At 37.5% G+C, this 26,528-nt stretch overlaps 2 protein-coding genes across 2 annotated transcripts in view; one reads left to right on the forward strand and one right to left on the reverse strand.

The window, feature by feature from the left end:
• Positions 1–19,680, forward strand: part of LOC6580940 (serine/threonine-protein kinase dst1) — a 30,966-nt gene extending 11,286 nt beyond the window's left edge. Inside the window, exons 2-9 of the mRNA XM_002006699.4 lie at positions 9,784–9,874; positions 9,961–10,164; positions 14,512–14,749; positions 14,809–14,912; positions 15,797–15,949; positions 16,036–16,378; positions 16,454–16,631; positions 18,223–19,680. Of these exons, the coding sequence (XP_002006735.2) occupies positions 9,784–9,874; positions 9,961–10,164; positions 14,512–14,749; positions 14,809–14,912; positions 15,797–15,949; positions 16,036–16,378; positions 16,454–16,631; positions 18,223–19,433 (2,522 nt within the window). The 3' untranslated portion in view covers positions 19,434–19,680. The remainder of the gene's footprint in view (positions 1–9,783; positions 9,875–9,960; positions 10,165–14,511; positions 14,750–14,808; positions 14,913–15,796; positions 15,950–16,035; positions 16,379–16,453; positions 16,632–18,222) is intronic.
• Positions 19,681–20,792: 1,112 nt separating this feature from the next.
• On the reverse strand, positions 20,793–25,309 carry LOC6580942. The gene is made up of 3 exons (XM_002006701.4): positions 24,360–25,309; positions 23,827–24,281; positions 20,793–22,218 (listed from the first exon to the last, which is right to left on the reverse strand). Exons 1-3 carry the CDS (start codon positions 24,518–24,520, stop codon positions 22,073–22,075), a joined length of 762 nt encoding a protein of 253 aa, XP_002006737.1. The 5' UTR covers positions 24,521–25,309; the 3' UTR covers positions 20,793–22,072.
• Between the last annotated feature and the right edge of the window lie 1,219 nt (positions 25,310–26,528).

Raw genomic sequence — 26,528 nt, forward strand, 5'->3', positions numbered from 1 at the left:
ACGAATAAATTGATTAACTGAAATGTTGCCTCCATTATAAAAGTTGAGCTCACATTTCATAATGAAGATCGACGTATACTTAGATATGCATTATTACGAATCTCTGAGGAGATATACAGATATACCTTAAATAGTCTCAACTGCAATGCATTTCCTTCTTTTTTTAACTAACCGTTTGACACAGATCGAAATAAGTACAATCTCTGACCCGCTCCCAAAATGCACATCACATTGATTTGTGAATTCAGAATAGCCACTGCAAGGGTATACAAAAAAGTGCAGTGATTGCAGCTGAAGAGCTAAAGCTGATGGAGATGGTATTGCAAGTGGAGTCAGAGAGGGAGGCACCGACGAAGCTGGAGGCAGGAGATGAGGAGTGAATTCTCTTGTGTTTATCTTTTGCAGCTGTCAGCTGGCCCTTTGCATCCATCTTGTGTGGCCTGTACGTCTGCGTCTGTCGCCTGTCTCCTGTCTCCTGTCTCCATTCGGCTGTCGGTTGTCGGTTGTCGGCTGTAGGGCCATGTTGAGGCATTGTTGAACCATTGTTGAACTTTGAAATTGCCTTGAAATTGCTGTGCTCACATCAATCAATTAGCGCTGGCCCCGTTTGCCAGCATGTAGACAGCACTTTCAACTGATTTAAATTTTATGGCACTCTGCTTAAAGCGCTCAAAACTTTGCCAACTTTGCTACCCACATACACACGCACTGAATTGAAAGGAAAAACAGGAAGCACACACACACACAATCACACGCATACGCATAGACAGCGCTGATTATACATAAGCGCGAAATATGCACACGCCCAGCGCCTCAGAGCGCGGGCGTAATGAATGTGTAAAGGGTTAGCTAAACATCGTGTGAGTGCGCATAGAAATAAGACGCCTCAAAAGCGCTTGCACCAGTCGGTGGGCGGCTCTCTGGGGCATGCCACAGCCGCATAAAGTGTTTGGTAAAAAACAATTTAAGAAATGTGCGCGCCAGAAATGCTTTTAGACCAATGCCTTTGTCAGCCGGCGCACATGGCGTATGCGTGTTTCATACGAAGCCCGCCCGCCCCTGAATTAAACAGCTTAATGAACTGTGCCTCCAAAAAAAAAAAAAAAAAAAAAATTTAAAAATAAGTAGAAAATACTGCAAATAATTGAAATGCATAGAAATAACTTGGTTAGTCAACGTGCGCGATCCAAATGAGTTTTCGCACTTCATGAAAAAAGCAATGAAAATAAAGAGATAAAAAAAATCTAAATGAAAATGAAAATGAAATTTCTGCCAGGCAACACTCAATTTGTACACACATGCATACAAATTACTAATGCTAATTTTATTTGCTGCTGTCAGCCCAAAATAAAGACGCTGAAAAAATTACCTAAGTAGAAACCTTTCAACAGCTGCAATTTGAATACTCTACAAATAAGTTTTGCTATGCGACATTGCAATATATATGAAGTTAAATAATGTACACGAATATGTCTTTCAATTTTATTTATATTTATTTGATTCAAAAATAATAAATAAATAAATAAATGTAGTATTATTAAATATATTTAATTTCAATAATATTTTTATATAAATTTAGTATTATTAAATATATTTAATTTCAATAATATTTTTATATAAATTTAGTATTATTAAATATATTTAATTTCAATAATATTTTTAAATAAATGTAGTATTATTAAATATATTTAATTTCAATATTTTTATTTTCAAACGATTTTTTCTTCTACAACTATTTTCTTTATGCTTCATTTTTAAATTATTTAATTAGAATATAAAATTTTTATTAGTTTAGTCTGCTTAAATTTTTGCAATTTTTTCTTTTTTTACTAATGTCTCACACTAAATTTACCAAGGATATAAATATATTTATATCACTCTGCGCAAATCAAAGCAAAAGCTAAAATAGATTACGCAATATGGGAAATGTATTTATAAATAATGATAGTAATAATGGGGAAACTTTCAGAAATCTGTTGCCTAAGCAACTCATCAAAAAGTGTGGCCAAATAATTGGTTAGACTTGACAAAGTTTATGCGAAAGTCGTGTGACCCACACTCTCTGCTGTTGCTCCTTTGCTCTGATGGCTTATAATCAACTTGCGCCACTTTCAAATTGGCAAGCGGCATTAGAATCATAAAATCTTATGAGCAACGCTGAACAGCTACCAGACCAGTTAGTTGGCACTTTTTCAGGCAGTACACACACATACACAGATATATATATGTATATGTATATGTATAAGCGCACACGCATAAATTTAAATGTCAATGGGCAATTAAAGTGGCCCACAAAAGTATGCAACGAAAAGTTGAAAAGTGCTCGCTTGGTTCATGGCAACACTTTGGCCAGACTTGGGAACAGTTGGTAGTTGAAACACTTGACAGTGCATTAGAGCAGCTTAGCTTACACACACACGCACCCACACAGTTTTCATAGAGTCTCCTATTTGCTATTCGCCTTGCTTGATTCTATACAATTTTTTCAGGGGTTCGCGCTACTGATTATTACTTTTCATTTCGCTTTAACGATTTTCATATATTTTGAATTTTTTTTTTTTTTTTTTTTTTTTTTTTTTTTTGGTAAGCTGTCATCACTTGAGCTATGCTAAAATATTCGTGGGCGCGGCAACGGATTTACGCATGGCATGCAAAAATGATGAAGATGAATTACTGGCTGTAGATACATTTGTATCTGTATCTACATGAACACATCAAATACATACAAACAGACATACACATACATATACGAATATATTTACGAGTATTAATAGATTTTGGGGCGACATTGTTGATGTTATTGATTTGCTGCATGCTCGCTGAACCGCACACATTTGTTTTAAACACAAAAATCTGTATTGTGTAGAATCATATCTAGACAGGGCTAGACATTCTGGCCTCGTCATTCATCATCTGTTCCATTGATTATCGACTGCGGCCATAAGGCTCTCAAGCGAATGCATTCAATTGTAAGAAATAAATTATATTTAGCATTTCGAGTTTTGATTAATATTTGTCTCCAGGTAATGTTAACAAGCGTGTGTTGCTATGAGTGAATTGCCTTGAGAAAGAGATGTTTATGAAACTTACACATGCCAACATGATTTAGTTAACAAGAATCTGGTTTTACTTTGTTAATGGCTAAATACGATTGTCCTTATATATTATATATCTTTAAAAGTAAACACGAATAATGTTTCATTAAAATATTTAAATTAATTTTTATACATACACGTATTACGCATTAGCTGTCAAGATATACTTAAGGAATTAAGACAAAAGATTTACCTTTGTATATAAACAAAAGAGAAATTATTAAATTGAAATTTATTTTTTGTCCAAATATGTAACAATTATTTACAGCAAAATTCAAACAATGAAAGCTCGATTGTCTAAATTCAATTCACTGATGATATTTGTTATATGGTTGGTTTTAAACATTTTTTCTACATTAATCATACAATTTGATGAAAATGTTAATCAATAATCAAAAACAAACTAAAGCGAAATTTAAACTAATGCATTGCAATGCAAATAATTAATTCATTTAGGCCAATGCTCATAGCAGATTGCTAGCACTTTTTAAAATTCTCTATGCAAAATCTGATTAGGCTAAATGAACACTTCTGCATGGATGTCAAATACCATCGGAGAATCAGTAAGACTTACATTGAAAAAATGATGCGATTCAATTCTCATTTTCGGCTTTTCAAGCCGGCAAACAATATGTGCAAATGCAAAGGCAAACAGTCAACACAAATGCGGAAAAGCTGCAGCACGTGTCTGCCCATTGCATTCACACAGAGACGGGCGACGTGTGCATGTCCGAGTGTCTGTGTGTGTGTGTCTGTGGGTGTGGGTGTGGGTGTGGGTGTAAGTGTATGGACGATTCCCTGTAATAACCAATTCGAAATGGCAGCCACAGTCACAGTCGCAGTCGCAGTCGCAGTCGCAGTCACAGTCGCAGTCACAGCGACCATCAGAGCAGCAAACGAGCAAAGTTTTACCATTTTTAATTTTTCCCTTTCGCCGTGTTACACGTTACTTTTTTACCCAACTCTGGCTCTGACTCTGACTCTGACTCTCTCCTTTGCCAGCACTTAGGCTGATTAAAGTGCATGAACCAGTCAGTAACAGCTACAGCTACAATAATAATAGCAACAACTATTAGCACAACTACAACGGCGCACACATACACACACACAGACACTCTTACAAATTTTCAGCAGTTTTTTTATTTTTTTTTCGGTCGTTTGTCATATGCTTTTCGCCATTAGTCAACTGCAATGTCAGTTATTATTTGTTAGTCTGGGCCAAAGCTGACAAAAACATATTTAAGCTGAAATTCCAAGAATTGAGAACGTTCTCATAAAACATTTTCTTATACTTAAATACATAAAATGAAAAAACTAAACTGAACTTTGATAGAAATATAAAACTCAAACAGAAATAAGAATTTGAATGTTTGGATTATTGACACAATTCGAATATAAATAGCTAATATACAATAAAATGGTAAATAATATTTTTTAGAAATTGAATGAAAACTTTACAACAGAAATGAAAACAAATGATGAACAAAATTTCTTGAAGTCATTCATTTTGTAAAGATAATAATTAAAATTAAAATTAAATAAAATCAAAAAATAAAAAAAAATAAAAAAAATAAAAAAACAAATATTAAAAAATTAAATAATATAGCTATATTTATTTTTCTGAATAATCACTTTTTTGAAGAATAAAAATCGTATAAATTTATATTTATTATATATTAATATTATCAAACTATTTAGTATTTATAGATATGTTAGTTTTAAAACAATTATTTGATATTCGAATTTCTAAAGAAATAATAAGGAATTTTAGAATAAAAAATAATATTTAAAGCACAAACTAACATTGGGTATGATATACATATGTATAAAGCTTAGTTTTTAAACATGTTTATTTCATAATCTCTCTTTGCTCACATTGCAACGCTGAAACAGGCAACGGAATTATTTTTGAGAACATCTTTGGGTGGTCTTGGCGCTGTACTTGTTTGACATCAACCTCTATATGAGAATAAAACTTGCTTAATCTTTGTGTAAATATGCCGTGTTTTGGATTTATATGCCTGGCCATTAAATGCTTGACATACTTTGGCTTATTGCTTTGGGGTAGCGGCCAGCGGGTCGAGCTGCGAAGTAAAGCATTTAAGTCGTGGATTTGTTGTGCTCTGCGGCTGGCAGACGTATAAAAAGTGTTATTAAAAACCTATAAACCACATACGAATTCGTCCCGCTGCCACCAGGATACAAACTTTTTAACGCACATATTAAAATGCCAACGCGTTCGCTGAATAAAAAACAACCGACTTTTTTGTGTTTGCTGCGTACCCGGCGTATGCATAATGCGACACATTAATATTGTTTTTTGCGGGTGTGTGCGAATGTTGCTGTGTGTGTGTGTGGATGTGGGTGTGTGTGTGCATCGTTATCATATTGATGTGCAACAGTTTAAAATTTCCTGTACAATTTGTTGTACAACGAGTCGCTGCCATTAAAGGGAAGCATGAAATGTTTCATTAATTTCAACCAATTTTAAATTGCCATAAAAATTCGAAATTTACGATAATGAATGTCGACTCGTCTAGACTGTCAGCAGTTGCCAAAATGCACAAAAGAAAAGCGCATAGCGACTGCGAAGTCTTTGCGAATTCAAAGGAAAAACTGCTGATTTTCATATCACCAAAATTGCCGGCGTTGGCACAAACAAAAACCAGAAAAAAAATCCCTCCCGTTTAGCTATCTGCGAACAGCACTCAATTGAATGAGAGTGCTGGCAAATACACTATATACTATATATTATCTGTTATATACTATATATATGCTCTCTCTTAATACCACCCCTAGCCCATTCACACTCTCGAGGCATTTCACAATCGCCCTCTCGAAATGCGCTTTTGATATTGTGCATAAATTAACTTGGCAAAGTTTTTTGAGTCGGGTGAAATTGCAACGAGTGGCACTTTATCAGTACCACGATGGGGGCGTGGCTATGCTCATGGTTGTGGTCGTGGCTTTAAGGTGGGCCATTTCAGATTATATTAAATGGATCAGTTAAGAGCTGTCTGCCATTTGCCACTTGAACTCGAGCTCAATCAAATTAGTTGCCCTTTTGAAAGTTATTTTTATTTGATTTACAGATTGAAATTTAAAATATTTTACTGTGTTTATTGAAAAGTTGATAGGATAGTCACTTTAGGAAAGCCACTTTGCTGCTTTCTATCAGATTGTGAACTTCCTTTCAAATTTGCTTTCTTTAGTTTAAGCCGGGTTTAATAAAGGGAGAAATGATTTGGCCAAAACCTGTTGGGTTTTTGAGCTAAAGTGCTGATATAAATTATTATTTTCTTAGAATTGCTGAAAAGATATATGAAATGTTTGCTTTTGCTTTGTCACCCGCTTGCATAGGCAAATAATTAGCAGGAATAAAAGCACACTTTCATAGAGCTGGAAATCGTTGGACTTGACTGCAAGCGGCACGAGCCCACTTGTTTATTCATAGCCTTAACCTGGCTCAATGGCAGATGCCTGGCATCTAATAAGGCTCCACTCGACTCCATTTGGCTGTGTTTATAAACGCATTTGTGCACGACGATGGCCAGAGCTCGAGGCTCTGTGCTAAGCAGCATTACGTATCGAATATCCAAGCTCAAATCCAATTCGATTCGAGGCACAAACAAGTTTCGAGCTAAAATCACAAGAGCTGCAACGAGAGAGCCAGAGAGCATGCGAAACTGAGCAGTGGAAGGAGGCAGCTAGGATATGCCAGGATAAGCGCTGCAAAGTATGCGCTGCAGTTCAACTGCCATCCATAGTCGATATAAATTCATTTATTCATGAGCTCAAAACCGGAAATGAATGTGTTACCTGCGCGACTGTGTGTGAGTGGGTGTCTGTGTGTGTGTTTGTGATTGTGATTGTGTGAGAGAGTGCTCTCACATGTGTATTTAAGTTTGTTTTTGTGGATAAAATATGTGCGGGCTCTGTCTGCCACGCATGCAATTTATGAAAATATTTGATTTGCCCAGCGTCTGCTCATAAATTATGTTAACAAAAAAAAAAAACAAAAAAATTATAGATTTCCTTTTTGCTATTACCTGAACTTCTGGCCAAGTTTTGAATGCGAATTGAATATGTCTCGCTGATCTAACGAGTAGCAGGCGGCTGCAATTCCAATTGCACTGGGCGTGTTTGCTTCAACTTAAATTGTGCGCATTATTGGCAAAGTGCACTCAAAAGACGCACACACACACACACACACACACACACACTGAAAATTTGCAGCAGGCATGCATAAATTTTGCGCCAAAAAGCCGTTTAGGGAGCACAAACACAGCCCTAGAGCAGCAGATAGCAGTTGTTGAGATGGCGTCAAGTTGCAGCAATCGCTGCACACGCACAAGTGCCTCACTGCACACAAATAGCATTGCACAAACACATACACACACACGCATGCGAGCACATGCTCACATGCACACATGCCTCTATTCAACTTTCACTTTGAATTTGCCAAGTTTTTGCGCAAGATGCACTTCGCAGCTTCCCGTTGCCCGCTGCTCGCTCCACGACTGACGTTTCAATTCACACACACACACACACACACTAGAGCAAATACACGCACACACACACACGTGCAGTCATGCACCGTTATGGGCTCGCCTTTGATTTTAAAGATTTATCGTGCATTTCGTAGCATACTTATATGCGCCATTTGCATATTAATAGAGCAGACAGCATCCAAACTCTTCCAGTTGGCAGCGTTTATGAGTGCATCTCGAATGCTTAGAACAAACAACACACTCAGAGCAAGCTAGAGTTAGAAAGACAGCGTGAAAGAGACAGACAGAGGGAGAGAGAGAGCGAAATAGAGAAGGAGCTCTCCTCGTGTGCACATTTTTTTATCAATAATTTAAATAGCAAAATTCAAACCGATTTCTGCTCAAGCTTTTGGCTAAACTTCTAAAGAGGGTCGTTCACTGCGACCAAATGTCAATTTGGACTGCTTATGTTTGATAGAAAAATATTTAAAAGGAAATATATATGTATAGAAAAATAAACTGCAAGCCAAAGAGCTAGCAAAGCGTGACTACGAATTACCCTGCACTGAATTTAATAAGTTAATTGTTGTTGAATTTGTATTTGAAATATTTTAATATGTAAAGTATATGAAAATGTACGTATTTTATATTTTTATATAGAAAACTCAAGTCTAGTCAGTAATTACAGAATTACATATTTAATAGAGCTAATATTAAAAAAAAAAAAAAACCTTTTCGAATTTTACATATGAAATGATGTTCCATATTTCATATTTTAAGAGTTTATAAAATTAAAATACAGTATTTTAAATAATCAAAGACTCAAAAATTTAAAAACAAAATAAATGAATTATTTAATGATATACACATATAAATGTATATTCAATTTTTTTAAATTATATTTTGTAATATATTAAATGGCAAAATTAATGTAAAATAGCTTCAGTGTAAAGATAAAAAATTCAGATTTCATGTTCTTTTGAGGTTTGTTAAGTTTTTAATTAGAAGATTGAAAAATTTTTTTTAAATTTTGTTTTTTTATTTTTGAACTATGTGGGTATATATTAAATCTAAATTTTAGTATTGTTTGTAAATAAACAAAAGTCTATAATAAATACCAATAACAAAATATATATATTATTTATTTCACAAAATTTCTACTTGGGCCTATGACGCCATCAGATTTATAGCTTTATAATGCCCTAGGGCTACAGGGTATATACATACAACAAAAATAGTTCTTTCAATAGGCACACCTAACAGTACTAACATGTTTGGGGACACTCACACACATACATGTATGCCTGTGTATATGTGCTTGTGTATTTCCCGTTAGTCATCGTTGTTGTCGTCCTGTTTTCTTTTTTATTTTTTTATTTTGCCTGCGGTTATGTCTCATGTCCCTTGGCTGCAGAATTCAATTCAATGAAGTCATTTTTATTTGTTTGGCAACTTGTAGATACAACAACAACAGCAGCGACAACAACAACAGCAGTAAAAGTAGCAGTAGCAGCAACAGCAAATAAATTTTGAAAAGGGTTTCCTTTTGAATAAGAAACATAACAAAAGACGAAAAAATATAACAACAAATTGTCTGCAATATGTTGCGAAATATGTGACAAGCAAAAAAAGTTTGCAGAAAGAGCAGGCAAGGCAGGCAGCCCCATAATACCCGATATTAAATGCATTTCATATGGGCGCACAATGAAAATGATTGAATGCCATATTTCAAGAGAGCTTCTCAGTAGTCGAATACATGCTGAAGTGAAGTTCAATTTATTCGGTTTAAGCCTTTTCCGACTATCTGGCAGACATGAGCATGACAGCGTGAGAAGCGCATAGAGAGGTCATGCAGTTGAACAAAATAATAACAAAACAGACTTGCTGAGCTGCAAGTGGCTCGCATAAGACAGAAAATCACAAATCAGGGAAAGAGTAAAATTGACAACAGAAATTGGAATGTATTTATGGGTGAACAAAAGAAAAATAAGTCGAAAGAACTAAATGTTTATGTTTTGTATAGAAAGGCTTTCATTAAATTGGTCCATGAAATTCAAATGGTTTAATCTTCGTGTCTCGTCCCTCGGGCGGAGTGCAAAATTGATATTTCTTACTTTAAGCATTACATTATTCTTAGCCCTAAGCACAGTTACTTGAATCTAGCACTCACTTTTCTTTTTCGCACTGCTTTTCCACAGTACTGGAGCCCGCTTTTCCAATGCGCGATGTGACCATAAACCGCAATGTGGACGCCCATAAATTGTACGACGTGCTCGGCGAGGTGGGACGGTGAGTACGGCTTGGAGCCCAGTGTTTCAGAGAGCGCTCCTCAAACAGTGGAATGAAATGCTAATCATATACTACCCAATTCTCAGTGGTAAATTCGGCACAGTGTACAAGTGCAGAGAGAAGGCCACCGGCCTCCTATTGGCAGCCAAATTCGTGCCCATACCGAAGCGCGAGGACAAGCGGAACGTGGAGCGGGAAGTGGAGATTATGAATTCATTGCAACATCATCTCATTATACAATTGTATGCTGCATACGAATATCAGAAAATGATGTGCGTCGTCCTGGAACTGTAAGGCCCCAACGAACACGCAACTCTCTCTATATATACAGTTGCTATATAGTAGAAACTCTATATTCATGTTGAAGAATATGTTGATTTCATATTATTGTTGTTGTTGTCTTTACTATTGTGGAGTCCGTCTCTCTGTGTGTGTGTGTTTGTGTGTATTCTGTTGCCCTTGATGGCAAACTACTTTGACAACATCTTCATAACTTTTGTTGGTCTCTTTTTGTTTGTTAAATGTTCTATTCTATTGTTGTTGTTACATTGTTGTGGAACACAATATCTCGCAATCAGCGGGAAATGTGCATAAAATACGATTTACACGTACGCACATTATCGTAAACTAGTAAACTTCTTTCACACACACACACCGATACGCGCATGCACATGCACACACACACGCACCGCACAACTATAAAAGTTTTACCATGCTTTTCTCTTTCTTTCTTATTCTTTCTTTTTTTGGGCACACTCAGAAAGAAAACCTTAAGCAACAGGTTATCGCACTTCCTTGTTCTAGAAATGTATTCAGTGCTCTGATAAGGAGCATTGCACTCTTATCAGTTAATGTGTAACACACCCACAAGGAAGTTCACGAAATTAGAATTTTTTATCGGTAGGTACAACAGAGTCTTTTCTGTCTGACCTCTAAAAAGTCTCTAAAGTTTGACAATATTGTAATACGAATTCGCACACATACGTCTTTCTATGTTTGGTAATCGATCAATAAGTTAGTTTATTAAGTAACGATCTTTATTAAGATATATGTAGATATTACAAAGTCCAAGTGAATACTTTAAGAATTAAAATCAAAGAAGATAAAACAAAAACATATACAAATATGTATTACATAACCTAAAAAATAAAACGAAAAGGCCTATTTTAAAAATCTTTTAAAAATTAAAACTTAAAGAAAAGAGATACGAACATCTTAGTGAATGGGACCAAGACAAAGCAAGAAATAAAAATAAAGAAAAAACAAACAAGAGGATCGGGAAACACATATGAGTGAAACTAGCAATTACATCTATTAAAATTCTTTTATTTGCACTTATTCGGTTGGAGATATTTTATATTTGGAATAAAAATGAATCAAAAAGATGCATCAGCAACATTTATAAACTTGAATTTGGATGCACTTGAATTTTGCGATATATTCATAAACTGTATAGCTCATGTGCTTTAGTAAATAATATAGCTGTAGGTTCTGTTTTGTTTTTTGATGATATTTAGATGGGGCTTACATATTATAATTGTCCATAATTAAACTTTAAGGGTATTCAATATTCGATAAGAAAACAAAACTTTGTCACATTTAGCTGTATCCCATATTTGGTCTCTAATAAAAACGTAGGCGGGCCATTTTCTATGGGCGATAAAGCCATTTGAGTCAGGCAAAGGTGTACTGATTAAGCCATGGCCTTGACCCATTCGCCTGGAGTGGGCACCTTTTCGCCACAGAAATAAAACGGCAACACTTGCAGAGCCAAAAAGACAATAAAGTTACGAGTCTTTTGTGCAGCTCACTTGACTTTTTACTTTTGAAATGCATTTCCATGGCTGGGAGTGTGTTGTTCTGTTCTGCTATCCTGTTCTACAGTCGACAACAATGCTGACAGTTCTGATTGTTGTTGTTTTGTGTGGGAGTCTTAATTGTTTACTTGCGCAAGTTGTTTCGTCGCTTTGCATATTCATAAAATGCAGCAAACATATTTGTGCCAAGACAAAAATCCTTGACAAACTGCAAACTGCAAACTGGTTTTGTAAATTGTCCATTTGCTTTGCTAATTAAAATTGCAGTTTATTTCCACAAACAATAATATTTATTTGAATTTCTGGCATTGCCATGGCGCTTTTTCACTTGTCCCTTTTGCTCTGTAAATAATTCATATTTCATATTTTATGTCAACTGACAAAAATATATATTCTGCAGCTGCATAAAAGTCATATAAGTCACATCGATTACTCCACATGAGAATTGCAGTTGGAAAATTTCACAAATAAGCCGATTGACTTTAGCTTTTAAATGCTTTATTTTCCTTCTTCTTTTTTTTTTTTTTTTTTTTTGTCTTTTCAAATTGAATGAAAACTCGTAAAAGTGAATTTAGTTTATTGCCAGTGTCGAGTAAAGGGCAAGCTTTAAAGTATTTAACTGCATTTTTTATTTACCCTGCAAACAAATGTGTTTGATGCATATGAATAACGATATTTGAGACAGATATAATCCAAATACGGGCAAACAATTGTTAAATGTTTCATCTCTTGATTCTAAGAAAGGGAAATACATATTCTGTAGGCAGGCAATTTTGAATATGTATAGACTGGTGGATAAATAAACCGGAGATTGGTTGGGCTAAATGAAATAGCATAAGAAAGTATTAACACTATAAATGTATCAATTAATATGTACAAAATACTTCTATCGAGTTAATGTTAAATTAAAATCAAAGGTAAAATGGCAAATGTGGAAAATGTACATTTTCGAGCACTAATCAAGACGTTTTCTTCTTGGCTTCACTACAAAAGCAATTTACAGGGACATAGAGATTCATAAATATGACAATACAATGGGAAAACATGGATTTATTCAGTAATTTACAGAGAGTAAGCGAATAAAAAGCAGTACTCCAACTCTAACAAGTAAGAAGGCTCCAGTCGAGACTGCTCGACTAGGAGATACCCTGAACCCTCCAAGCTGATATTCTAATCATTCTGGACTTATTTTATGCACACATACATACACATGCATCCACACGCATGCATAAGCCTGCGCTCTGCTAACTGCGCAGTAAGCAGCGACTGCGCTTGGGCTGCGCTGCAGTGTGGGCAATATTATGAGAGTTTATTTGTTGAATAATTTCTTTTGTAGACATACGATCTTAATGAAACTTTTAGAGTGTAATCATATGGTGAATATGTGTGTACATTCCAAAGCACAAGTCTCTAGTACTTGAAATGCGTTTTTTACAAATTGGGGGAAAAGGGGGCGTGGTATCCAAAATTTGTAAATTACAAAATCTTTGTATCGATTAACTTTATATACAACGAAAATTTGAAGACTCCAGGTCTAAAAGTGTTTAAATTAGGTTAAAAAAACAAAATCAATTTTTCGATTATTCTCGATAAAAAAGTTATCGGACGATTTATCGAAAAAATAAAGCAAACTCGTACTGCGTATGGTACACACGAGTATGCATGCCAAATTTCAGCTCTCTAGCTTTTGTAACTTCTGAGATCGACGCACTCATACGGACGGACGGACGGACGGACGGACGGACGGACAGACGGACATGGCTATATCGACTCAGCTTGTCGCGCTGATCAAGAATATATATACTTTGTGGGGTCTGCCACGCCTCCTTCTGCCCGTTACATACTTTTTCACAAAACCATTATACCCTGATTTCCCATTTTCAATGGGTTCAGGGTATAAAAACTCCAGTTTGAAAAGCTGATCTTAATAAAATTGCCGTCTTTGAAGAATACATGAGTAAAATGGTATCGAGTATGCTCGATTAAAATGCGGGAAATTATCCATATTATATTAAAAATAATAAAGTAGTTAATTAATTAAACTAACAATTTACAATTTTCATATTTATAAATTAAATTAAAATCATATATGAAAGACGTATGGGCAAATCTTATATCCATTCAATAATAAATTCTTTAAGTCTTTTTCTACACCAAAGTTTTAAAACTTCAAGAAGTTTAAAAAACTCTCTTTAAATAAAAACAATATATGCTAAGAGACTCTACCTGACTTTATGACATTATATATCGCAATTTTATAAAGCAACCAATCAAATCTCTGAGTGTCTAGTATACGAATTCACATATAATTCATATAAGCATATCCAATATCCAATTCATATATATATCCAATGCAAGTAGATTACAACAAATCACGTAGATGTAGCACTTTGAAGTAAATTGCAGGAACTGACATAAGATAAACGAAATTTTCATTGCATAGCATTTTCCATTTCCTTTTCTCAGCAAATGTGGAATGCCTTGCAGTTCAGTTGCTGCACTTTACTTTCTCCTCGTAGGTTGATGTTCATGTATTATCTGATTTTCGTGTTATGTCAGACAATGCGTAGTTCTTGTAAATAACATAAATAGACTTATACCGGGGCAGGTAAGCCAACTGAAATGAGTCTAAAACTTAGCACTTAAATGGGAGTTAAATTAGCTGCTTTAACTGTGGTCTTGGCTTTAGCTGCATGCTTGTTGTATGTTCTATCCTTTATTGTTGTGTATATCTATATATTCTCTATAACACATTTAAAAACCTCTCAATTGTGTTCACCTATTGACTTCTTGAATGGTGTTCACCTCTTGACTTCTTAGCATTGAAGGCGGCGAGCTCTTCGATCGTGTTGTGGACGATGAGTTTGTTCTCACAGAGCGCGTGTGCCGAGTCTTCATACGCCAGGTGTGCGAGGCCATGGCCTTTATACACGGCAATGGCATCATCCACCTCGACTTGAAGCCCGAGAATATCTTGGTACTGTCACAAAAGGGAAATCGCATCAAGATCATTGACTTTGGACTGGCACGCAAATTCGATCCCGATAAGCGCCTGCGAGTGAGTTTCAGTTGATTGCTGTTTATACAGGGTATCTATATAGCATACCACTCTTTCAGGTTCTCTTTGGCACACCTGAGTTTGTGGCGCCCGAAGTGGTAAACTTTGACTGCATCTCCTACGGCACTGATATGTGGAGCGTTGGCGTCATTTGCTATGTGCTGTAAGTATTTGGTGTCGAGATATTCGAATAAAAACTTCATTACACTACACAGCAGTGATTTAAATTCCAGAAAAGTCTTCAATTAATTTAAAATTTTATAGAAACCAATTGACAACTAAATTTGGGAACTGAATTTCAGAATTATTACATTTTCTATTATCAATATTTGAGATGAGCTTTACTTCTAGCTTCTATTTATTCATTTTTCTATAAGATAAATATATTTAGTATAGGCAATTTATGTGAAAGAATTTATAAATGAATTTATAAATTTGACTTCAAAAAGTGTAAGTCTTGAATATTTTGAAAACCTATCAAAGCATAGAAGAGTGCATTGCATTGGAATATAAACTCTTTAGAGTAATTAATTTGGTTGATTTATTTCCAAATTAATTACTACAGTTTATATTCCAATACAATGCATTCTTCTATGCTGTATTACCTTTTCATGTAGCGCAGTGTTGCTTCAAGAATATGACACTTGAAAATTTAATCAAAGCTAGCTTGAGGACTGAGTGCGGGGTTGGGGTTTGCATTGGCGTTGCTCGAGTGAGCAAAGTAAACTAATTAAAAATCTGTGAAAATTGCGGCAGTCAGGAATTAAATAATCAAAGTCTTACAACTGTTTGGGAAGGTGTTCGAGGCAAACCGCCAAGGTATACCAATCCCCCCTGCCAAAGACACAAATAACTAAACAAGAAAACTCGCTCGACGCCAATTTAATTTAGTTAATTAAATGCTGCTATGTGTGTGTGTGTGTGTAAGTGTGTTTTTTTTATGTATTTATTTATTTTGTGTGCTCTGCTTTTACATTTCATGTTTATTGACTTTGCCACACCCCCACACACACACACACACACGTGGAACAATAAAAACAATTGCAGCATATCTGGTCTGTCGCCTTTCATGGGCGAGAACGACATTGAAACAATGTCAAATGTAACCATTGCAAAATACGATTTTGAGGATGAATGCTTTAATGGCATATCCCCGGAGTGCCTGGATTTCATATCGAAGCTCCTAGTCAAGGACTTGAGGTGGGTTTTTTGTTAATTAGTTGTCTAGCCCATAACCGGGCCACTCAACCAGCACTCGCTCTTTTAATCAACCAAATGCCCCACAGCACCCGCATGACAGCCGCCGATTGTGTGAAACACAAATGGCTGCAGCAGCATCCCCCCGCCACGCCCCTCAAGAGAACAGCATCCACAGCAGCAAGAGCAGCAGCAGCAGGAGCAGCAGCAGGAGCTGAAACAACAGTTAGCAAGAGCGACTCAGTGAGCAGCAAGACGCGACTGAAGTCAGAGTCGCCCACAACGTTAGCCTCGGAGTCTTCTGAGGATTCAACGGAAACAATCGAGGATGCGGATGTTGATGGAGACGAGGATGAGGATGAGGGCGAGGCGACGGAACAGGACGAGGACAGCGAAGACCTGGCGCAGCTGTGCAAAACACATGAGCTAGAGGTAAACAGAAAGTTAGCTAAATAGCGAAGCACCGAGCACTGTAGCATTCTCTGCTTGCCTAATGTTTCCTCACAGAACAAAGAGCTGGATGCCACGAAGGATAATTTAAAGAATTTCATAGTGCGCTGGGAGACGCATCCGAACAGTCCGTACGTCTTTGACGTCGAGGGCAACGTGATAGCGCCTCTAAATGAGAGCAGCTACACGCATCCCCGACGGCCCCATGGCCCGGACAGCATCTCCTCGTCCCGAGGTGAGTACTGCCGCGATGGTGGCTCCCAGAGGCAGCGCGACCGGCATGCGCTCATCCATGGCAAATGAGCGGGGGCGAGGCAATCACAACCAATTTTGTAAATTACATAATTAACTTCAAAACAACAACAACAACAACAAAAGAGCAACAAAAACAAAAATCAGCCAACTAATTGTTTCTCTCTCTCTCTCACTCTCTGTTAACTTTGAATGTAGACCAAGTTGGCTTAATGAGAAGCGCAAAGAAGGGCACGCTGAGTGCCCACTCATAAAGCTCTCCTGCCTCTCAGTCTTAACTTTTCTTTTTATTATTATTTATGTATATTGCAATCAATTTGTGTTTTGTGTTAACATATCAACTTTTAATGAGCTATATTGTAATTATGTTGTACTTGTATGTGTGAGAGAAATTCAGCATGCCAACAACAACAAAGTACTTTCAAGTGTTGTTGGCTTAGGCTTTAAGTAATTGTAGCTTTAAGCGCATCCATATATCGGATGCTACCTCTATTAACCAAATTGCCTTATTGTATAAGTTGCTTAGCGTTTCGCCACTGTGATAAAGACAGCCAATGACAAGAGTAATACCAAAATATACTTCAAATTCAAATACTACAAGTTTTCTTTCAAATACGTTAGCCAGACAACTATCCAAACATTCCAAAAGCAAACAAACAATAACATATCGAATACAAGTTAAGACATTATCCCAAACCTAGTTCAAGTTTAGCTCAACACGTAGCCACAAATTCAAAACTATCGGACAAGGTAAGCTCCACTCATCGATCAAAGATCTAGCAAAAACTGTCGATCAATGCTGCAAAATTCAAAAGTTTAAGTCAAAATATCATTTCATTCAACGGGTTCAATGTTCATCAAAACATGATGCTTATTTGTGTTGCGTTCCGTATCTGTAAGAAATTATTAAAATACTTCTATATATATACAAATTTTTACAATTTAAATTGCTAAAGCTCTAAATTTTTTCAATTTGAAATCCGAGTTCGCAAAGCTTAATTTTGTTATTTGAAAAATCTTTCATTAAATAATGTAATTAACCCGTACTGATAGTAATTGAAGAGCATTAACCATTTCTTAAAAAATTATAAAAGTAATAAATTTGAGCTACTTCAAAAATCACACAAAATTGAATTAAAAACTTAAAGCGAATCCATTTTTGTAGTACTGAAACAAATTCAATAGATCAAAACTTAATATTAGACAAATATTTGTATTAATATTACAAACCATATTTCTAGACTTTGTTAGATACAAATTTTAATAATATCTTATATAGATAAGAGAACAAAACCAGTGGAAAGCTCATTTCTTCAAGTTCGATCCTTGCGCACAGTGTGTTGTCTATCAGGGCTAGTTGGTACAATCCATTATTAACTTCTCTGTTAACAAACTGGGCTGTCTGTCTCATACGCATGCTCTAATTTTCTGTATATATGTACCTCTATATATATCTAATTCGGATATACCAAATTTAATCATTCGTCCAAACCTAACCCCAAAAATAACCTAATTTGTTTGTGGATCTTTACGTCGCCCAACTGCTCCAGACTAAAATCCTTTTGCCTTTACAGTTTGCTCGCCCTCGCCATGTGAGTCCATAGCGACGCTGACGGACGATGAGCAGGAGGCTGGAGCGGCCCTCGAGGAGGAGAATGAGCCCAGCGCTGACAGTCCCCATTCAGCGGCGACCACGCCCATTAATGAGTCCCGCGAGAAACTCTTCCCAGCAGTGGGTGCAGCGGGCACTTCTGGCTGTGCCACGCCCACGCCGCAGCATCTGTTCAACGAGCACTTCGATGAGTTCTCCGGCAGCGAAAGCAGCGCACAGCAGCGGCGCAGCATGAAGAGCTATTTGCACACATTCGACAGGCGAAACTCGGACACGACCTACTTGCTGGGAAGGCGCAGCTCCGGAGAGCGCGTCAATCTGGCAGACGAAATACGCAAGCTGTCCGATCACCTGCTCATGCTGGCCGAGATCAACACCAAGCTGGGCGATAGCAACAACAACTCGACCACCACTGAGAGCAGCATCACCCAGGAAGCCAACAAGGTGAAGAGCAGCACGCGCAGCACCCGCGTGACCTCACACGGGCAGCTGCACAGCGCCAGCTCCAGCTCCAGCAGCCAGACACACGTGCGATCCGCTGATGGCCAGCAGAAGGTGAGCTCGTTGTCCGCGCGATTGCAGCAGTCCATAGAGGAGACTCCGAAGCTGAGCAATGGCAATGGTAATGGCAATGGCATCAGTAGCTGGTCCCAATCCCAGTTGCGCAGCCAGTCTACAGTGAGCACCATGAGCACGGCTAATGCCAAGAGCCATGTGCAGAAGAGCACTACCAGCAGCAGCACCAGCACCAGCAGCTCCAAATTCTGTTCTAGCATCAGCACCAGCAACAGCAACAGCTCCAGTGCCAGCTCAAGCAATCATGTCTTCACGGAGTCGGCGAGCAGTCGACGGGCCAAGTTTCGCATCAACCAAATGAGTCGCGACGTGCCCATCGGATTGCCGGATACGCATCAGACGGTGAATCTGGAGGAGGCAGCCAACACGACGAAGGATTGCTTGCTGCATCTGCTGGAGAAGTACAATGAGACGAAGATACGCAGTCCCGTGGGCAGGCATCAGAGCATCAGCGTCGACTGGCACATTAGCGATAATCTCGAGTACCGCTCCATGAGCTCCATCAATGCCTTCTTCCAGCGCCACAGCCACAGCAGCGGCGGACAGAACGTCAAGCACATACAGGCCCAGCTGGAGGAGAAGGCAACGGGGAAGTAGTGGACAGACGGTACCATCTGAATACTGTATATAATTCTATATATAATTCATGTACTATAAACTCGACAAACAGCTCAAAAATCAATCGCAACTAATGAGAGAACATCATTAAGGAAAATACAAATACAAACTTAGTTAATCGCAGTTACAGTTAGTCAATTTCTATGTTCGCATGAATCAAATTGTTTATGTATTTGTCGTAAGTGATAAATGATATTAATTTATTGAAAATAAAACTTAAATGGAAGACTTCAATCGAAATTCAATCGGTCTTGGGTAGGTCAGGCTAAGGTATATCCTGAATTCGGCACACACCCTGCAGAGCACACACAAATCAAATTTTATACTGTTATTGATATATTAATTTATTGATCAATACACATCGTCATCATCATATCAATGCACTAATATATTGTATATTCATTACCTATTATTAAATATATTTCAATATATATAAATATAGCCCTGTACGTATATTTGAGCGCGTCGATTTCAAAAAATATAAAAGCTAGAGACGATTTTTGTTTTAAATAGTCGATAACCACTACGTATTGGGTTTATCGATTGAGCCCTATTTCGAAAAACAGGTAATACATCTCCCACATCTTTAGACTTAACTCTACATCTTACATAAATTGATCCTTACGTAGACGTAACCGTATTTACATAAAATATGACATGCCCTCACATTCTATCTATACTTGAAAAAAAAGACATGAGAATGATATACAATTCTGAGAAAGTTTCCATTTAATCTAATCCATTATTTCAAGGTCGGAGACTTTTAAAAATATATGATACGATCTTACAGAAAGCGAGCTGACTGACTCCCAAACGTTCGAAACCCAATATGCTCCATTTCATGATTGTGTATAAAAAGCAGCTACACAAAGACTCCACGTAAAAATCTTATCGAGAAAAAAATATGGTTTAATATATCATATTTCTATGCGATTTGTCTCTTCTAATAGATAGAATCCACTCATAATTCACAATCGATTCAAAACGTATGTCAAAAGAGCACATTTAAGTATAGACAGTCTTCAAAAATAAAATCTCGAACTCATAGCAAAGCCATCTGATCTATATGGCACGAAAACTAGTGACAATTGACGAATTCACAGACCAAGCACTTGTTCATATAAAACACAGCAAGACTTCTTTGTAGCTCCGCAGAACTTGTAATAATATAATCAAAATTAATCTATTACAAAAAGAAAAACAAAGATTTATTAAAAAAAAAAACAAAAGAACTTAAGGAAATTAAACTACAGACTAAATATTATAGTGTATAAACAAATACGTGTGTAAAGAAAACAATAACATAAAAATTAAAAATGAATAATTCTAGACGTAATATTGGATGATAGTTTGTTTTTGTTTTCTTGTTTTATTGAAGTATGAGTGGGATTATAAACACAATATGCATTAGATATAAATACTTTGGATTTTTTCTCTATGCTAGACTTATGAAGTAGGATGATCAGTGTAAGTGTTATTCAATAATATAGGCTCTGCCTAGTTATATAATAGTTGATATATATAAATATATATATGTGAATACATATATATGAATATATATATAGTATTCATAGCATTTGTACATTAGAGTTAAGCAAAATCTCTTTCATCATTTGCCAAACAATTTGGCAACGGATAGAAATTAATTTTATATAAAGTTTACAATTGTGTAATGGCCAATTCATGAAGTTTTGCAAATACCAAATTAGGAATCTGCAAAAGCTCACAAATTAGCAAAGGAAATAACTTAATTCATAAATATTATTACACTGGTCGAATTTAAGGACTTTGTTCACAGTCACAGCCACAAAAACAAAAACAATTATAATCATCAATTAAACAATAATTATAATTGTGAGTTTTAGTGATTGCTTTGGTAAAAAGAACAAAAATCAACATAGCTCTGCATTCAATCAAATTTTGATTTATAAACAAATAAATGAGTACAAAGAATTTTCAAGGAAGGCAGAACTACGTCAAGTTTTGAATTGCAAATTTTACAAGGAACTCGTAGGTTGCTGGTAAAATTTAACAGATTGGATTTACAATTTAGTTAAGTTAGTAGATTAGATAATTCATGGTTAAGGATGGTATTCAAATGTGGCTTTCATTAAAGATGTCTCAAAATTTTCTGATTTCCTTTACAGATTAGATTTACGTTATTTCGATTTCTTATTGTTCTTAATGTTGATTTTGTTGTTGTTGTAGTTGTTAAGAACTAATCACTTAGTTTATGGCATTTCTCACTAGAGAAATCTAATAAGTTTCATATAGCTCGATTCAGCTACTTGGCTAAAGCTAAGTATCTATTTTGTTCTAGTACTAGTACTGGTTGTAGTAACTGGCATATAAACTAGTTAAACTATAAGTTAATATTCGCAACTTTCGCCCTTGCACTGCACAAAAATGAGTAGTTAATTTTGTATATGTAAAAAAATGCAATGTGAAAACTACTTAAAATGTACTCTATAGAAATGTATTGGTGTGTTTCGTTTCGTGTATCGTGTTTGTAAAAAATACCTATGTTGCCCTTTGCAGTGTTGTAAAAAATTAAAAATGAAATTACAAATTGCAAGTGTAGGTTGTGTTTGATGTTTGTGTTCATGTTTTAGTGTGTTTTAGTTGTGGCGCGTGCGCTTCAGCAGGCTTCCGACGGAGGTGGCGTTCGCGTTGCTGCTACTGCTGCCGGAGCTGGTGCGCAAACGTTTGGCGGGTGAGAGTTTCTTGGGTGCCTGGGACAGTCGCTTGCGCTCCTTCATGAACTCTGAAAGAGAGAAACAAAGGGCAGACATTTAGTAATCAAATAAAACACAAATAGAGGCAGGGATATCAGAGTCAGCTGGCATTGCTACCCTTAGCGAGTGAATGAATGAGTCACGACATTTGTTGTCTGATGCTTAATAATAACAGCAGGCGCCGCCTGTTTTTGCACATTTTGATTTTTCAGAATTGTGGCTCGTGGCACGTGGCTGGCCAGGGGTTGGCTGCCACAGCAGGGGTAGCCGACTGAATGAAATGAATGAGCGCAGAAGGAAAACGAGAGGCGCACTCAGGTAGTCCGCGCTGCATCGATCTTGCTGCATAGCTGCATAAATTACACGCCCAACTGCCAACTGGGCAAGATTCTAGGCTTCGCTGCACAAAAGTACAGCCATGCCCACAACAAGGCTAGATACATGCGGGCTGTCCAGCACAGACACTTATTTCTTTTTCGTTTCGTTTCGTTTTTTTTTTTTATGTTAATAACTGTGCCAAGTGGCACTAAAAAAATAGAGAGACAGAAATTATAATACAAAAGCAATCAACGGCTGTTGATAAGCGCAGCGCTTTGATGGCGGCGCATTGTGTACTGCTCCCCCTCCTCGCTCCCTCTTTCTCTATCACTCTCTCTCTCTCTCTGTCTGCCTCTGCCTCTGCTTTTGGCTGCCTCTAATGAGGTCAAATCGAAGCAGAGCCGCGCACATCTGTTAACATTTACAGCAACCCGCATGCAATGATCTTATTTGAAAATCAACCCCCGCGACGCAGGCGCATTCGCAGTCGCAGTCCCAGTCTCAGTTGCAGGGGCAATCGCAGGGATGTTGCGTGCATTGACTCTAAGCCAGAGGGATAGCCAGCGGGGATGGGGAGGGTATACGGTTGGGGGGAATCAGAGCTCGAAAACAGCTGCAGCTGATCGCGCTGCTATATCGTAACCCCTTCACCAAATCACATAAAACAAAACTAATTATATGCCTTAAAGCCGCATTGGGTAGAGCCCGTTATTATGGCATTCAATTTTGGGGATGGTGGAACAACGCCCACGCGAGAATCAATGAAAAAGGCTGCGCCCATGGCAGAAAACGATTAATGAAGTAACCTCGGAATGCATTAAGGATACACATATATGCTATGTCTGAGAAGTCTTTACTTTCCGGTGTACACAATAAATCGTATGCCTGAGTATTTAGACTTTCAACTTATTTGTGAGTTTTATATAATTTTAGTGCGTTGATCCCTTGCACAAAAACATTCCTAGGTGATCAAGTTGAAGAGAACTCTCGCTTTTTTTTTTTTTTTTTTTTTTTTTTTGGAAAAAACCCTATTTTCAAATAATTAAAAAATTAAATTTAATTATAAGTATTCAAGGGTTTTTTCCAGCTGTAGTTATTATAACGTGAGCACTGTACGCAGCTTGTTTGGGCTTAGTTCCCATTTAACGAATTCACCCACTAAAGAGTTCAATAAGCGGACATTGAGCGTTATGGGAAATGAATTTGTAACGGACAACAAAAAAACAAAGTTCAAGTGCAATCAAGCAGAACGTTGGGAAGGTAAGGGAAGATCGCTAGGGTAGTAGCATAAACAGGGTGCAGCAGGAAACGGAACTCACCTGTGATTTTAAGCTGTCGCTTGCGTTGCTGCGCGGGCGAGCTGCAGGTTGTGGCGGTGGCGGAGGAGGCGGCGGAGGCGATCAATGCGGCTGCAGAGGTGGAGGCGACCACACTGATGCTGCTGCTGCTGCTGCTGCATTTGAAGCTCAGCGACTCATCCTGCGAGTCGTACTCGGTGTCCGTGCTCGCGTCCAGCGAGGAATTCGCCGAATTCTCACGATCTGCCCGATCGTTCAGCAACGCTTCCATATCGCTTGCCGGTCCAACCGCCGGACGCACATGAGCGGCGCGGGTGAGGGTGTACATCTGTGGGGCAAAAGTCGACTCCTGCGAACTAACGCGCTGCCAGTTGTAGCTGGCGTTGCTGGCCAGCGGGCGATCTGCCCTAAAATCAAAGCCCCACTTCTGCGAGGCTCGTTCCTGCTGAAGCTCCAGCTCAGCGCTAAAGAAGCCACTAAAAATGGAAATGATGTTTATTAATATTGATATAGAATATATGAAACTACATTTTATATACTAATATTTTACGTACGGGTTGTTTTCTGTTAGCGGCACTGAACCAAACAGATTGCGCTTAATGCGATTGACGTCCAACTGGCGGACACAGGGCGACTGCAATCGACTGGCTGGACTGTAGCTCATCTTGCAGAGCTCGCTGAGCACCACTGGATGGAGCATTCGTGCGCTGACCATGCTGTTGTTATTGTTGCACCTTCTATGCGTGTTTTATTTGATGTATTTCTTATTTTATTCGTTCTTTTGTTTTTTCTTGTCGTGTGTTTTGGGAGTCTTTCTGTGTCTACTGTTCTCTACTTGTTTGCGAATTGGCGACTAAGCAAACTGTCAAACTTTTGGCGGGAACTAAAATTGTTTTTTGTGCTCGCCTGTACGTTTTCGCTGCCCAACGCAAAAAGAGGGGAGAGCTCACTCACACACTCCCATGCAATCTCACACGCACTCACACTTACACGCGACACGAGTCTCCACAACTCGTCGTCGTCTGGTGTGCCTGAGCGTAAATGTTTGATTGTGTGCGTTCGTTCTTGCTGTTCTTTTTGCGTCTTTCTTTATAGACACTCGTTTTAAAAGTGAAATTCGTATTTGTTGCTTTTTTACTTTTAAGTATTTGTATAGAAATATGATATAAACAAATGCTTTTTTGTTGCACTGGCAAATGTCGATTATTGCTGTCTTATTGGTCACGTACAAATACACCACTCACTCAAGGCACAGAAGAAACTGACGAGTCGAGTTGAGTTTCAGTTGCGACTGTTGTGAAATACGCGTTCAACTTGCTTGCACTTTATGTTTAGTGTTTTTCTTTTGCTTTACAACGTAAGTTGTAATATATTAAATATATTTTATAATAGCGTTCGAATGATTTTGCTTCTTTTTATGAATATTTCATTGGTTGCCTTATAGTGCGCACTGCGAACGCACTCTTCGACCTAGCGCAACGAGCAGAATAACAAAACTGAACGTAAGCAAACGGTTAAAAATGATATTTATACACGCTTATCTTTGCGCTCAGAGAGCGGACAGTTACGCTCTTGCTAGCTTGAGTGCTGCACTGTTAAAAGACTCAGTCTCACAAAGTCAGAGAGCGCACGAGAAGTTGTGAGCGCAAGAGAACAACCACAAAAGGAAACGTCAAACAACCACCAGCGTTGCCATACAACGTACTACTAACAGCGGCATAGCAACCCTCGAATTCAAAATGATCAAAGCAGCAGCTCAGAGTGAGCGCACACGCTGTTGTGTTTTCCTCATGCTCTAGGAAAACTGCGGCATACCCAATTTAATATGAGCTTTGTAATATTTGATAGAAGCAATGAAAGCCTTCTTGAAGTAAAATTTTTTAATGATAGCGACACATGCTATTTTTTAAAGAATTTATTAAATATTTATATAAAATGTGTTTAGCTGTAAAATTATTGAAATGTTTATACAAAGTATGTACATATGTATATCAATAAGAACATTCTTTATTCGGCTTAGCGAAAAATCCCTGCGCATCGTTGTTACAGCCCGGGTTGGAGCTGTACTTTTGGCTTGAATACGATGAGTAGATAAAAATGTTTTGGCTTCGGTTTGTTTAACCTGAAACTGGATTTTGTTTATTTGTGTGCGTGTGTTTGGGTTTGTATGCGTGTGTGTGCCTGTGTTTGTTGCCATGTCAGAGTCGGACAAATTGGATATAGGGCGGCCGCGCAGACAGTTTCCAACCGTTTTACAACAGTTTCACTTTCCAATTGTAACTCGGGGGCCTTGGCTCTCAAATGTGGGGCAGACTATGGAAAAGTGCATTAGAGCACGCAAAACAGAGTGTAAAGATAATGAAACTTGCAGCCGTTACATAGGGAGCATATTTTAATATGATTCGAGCAAAAAATGATTACAAAGATTTCCCAAGCTTTTCGCTATTTGAGTGCAAAATCGTAAAAAATTAAATTACATTGCCAGGGCAATAAAATACGATTTATATTGTTTGCACAAATGCAATTAAAGTGCACAAAAAAGCGAGAAAAAGAATAGAAAAGTCAACCCGGTTCATAGCTAAAGACATCATTTGCTTTGTGCCGAGAGAAGAGAAGAAAAACTCTTGTTTTATTTCTATTTTTTTGTCCAAAAGTGGAAAAGGAAAAACTGAGTCTCGAGTGCAATCACCCCAGAAAAGGCTGTAAAGGAAACCGATCTATAG

This window comes from Drosophila mojavensis, unplaced genomic scaffold (assembly GCF_018153725.1).
Source record: "Drosophila mojavensis isolate 15081-1352.22 unplaced genomic scaffold, ASM1815372v1 contig_81, whole genome shotgun sequence".
NCBI lineage: Eukaryota > Metazoa > Arthropoda > Insecta > Diptera > Drosophilidae > Drosophila > Drosophila mojavensis.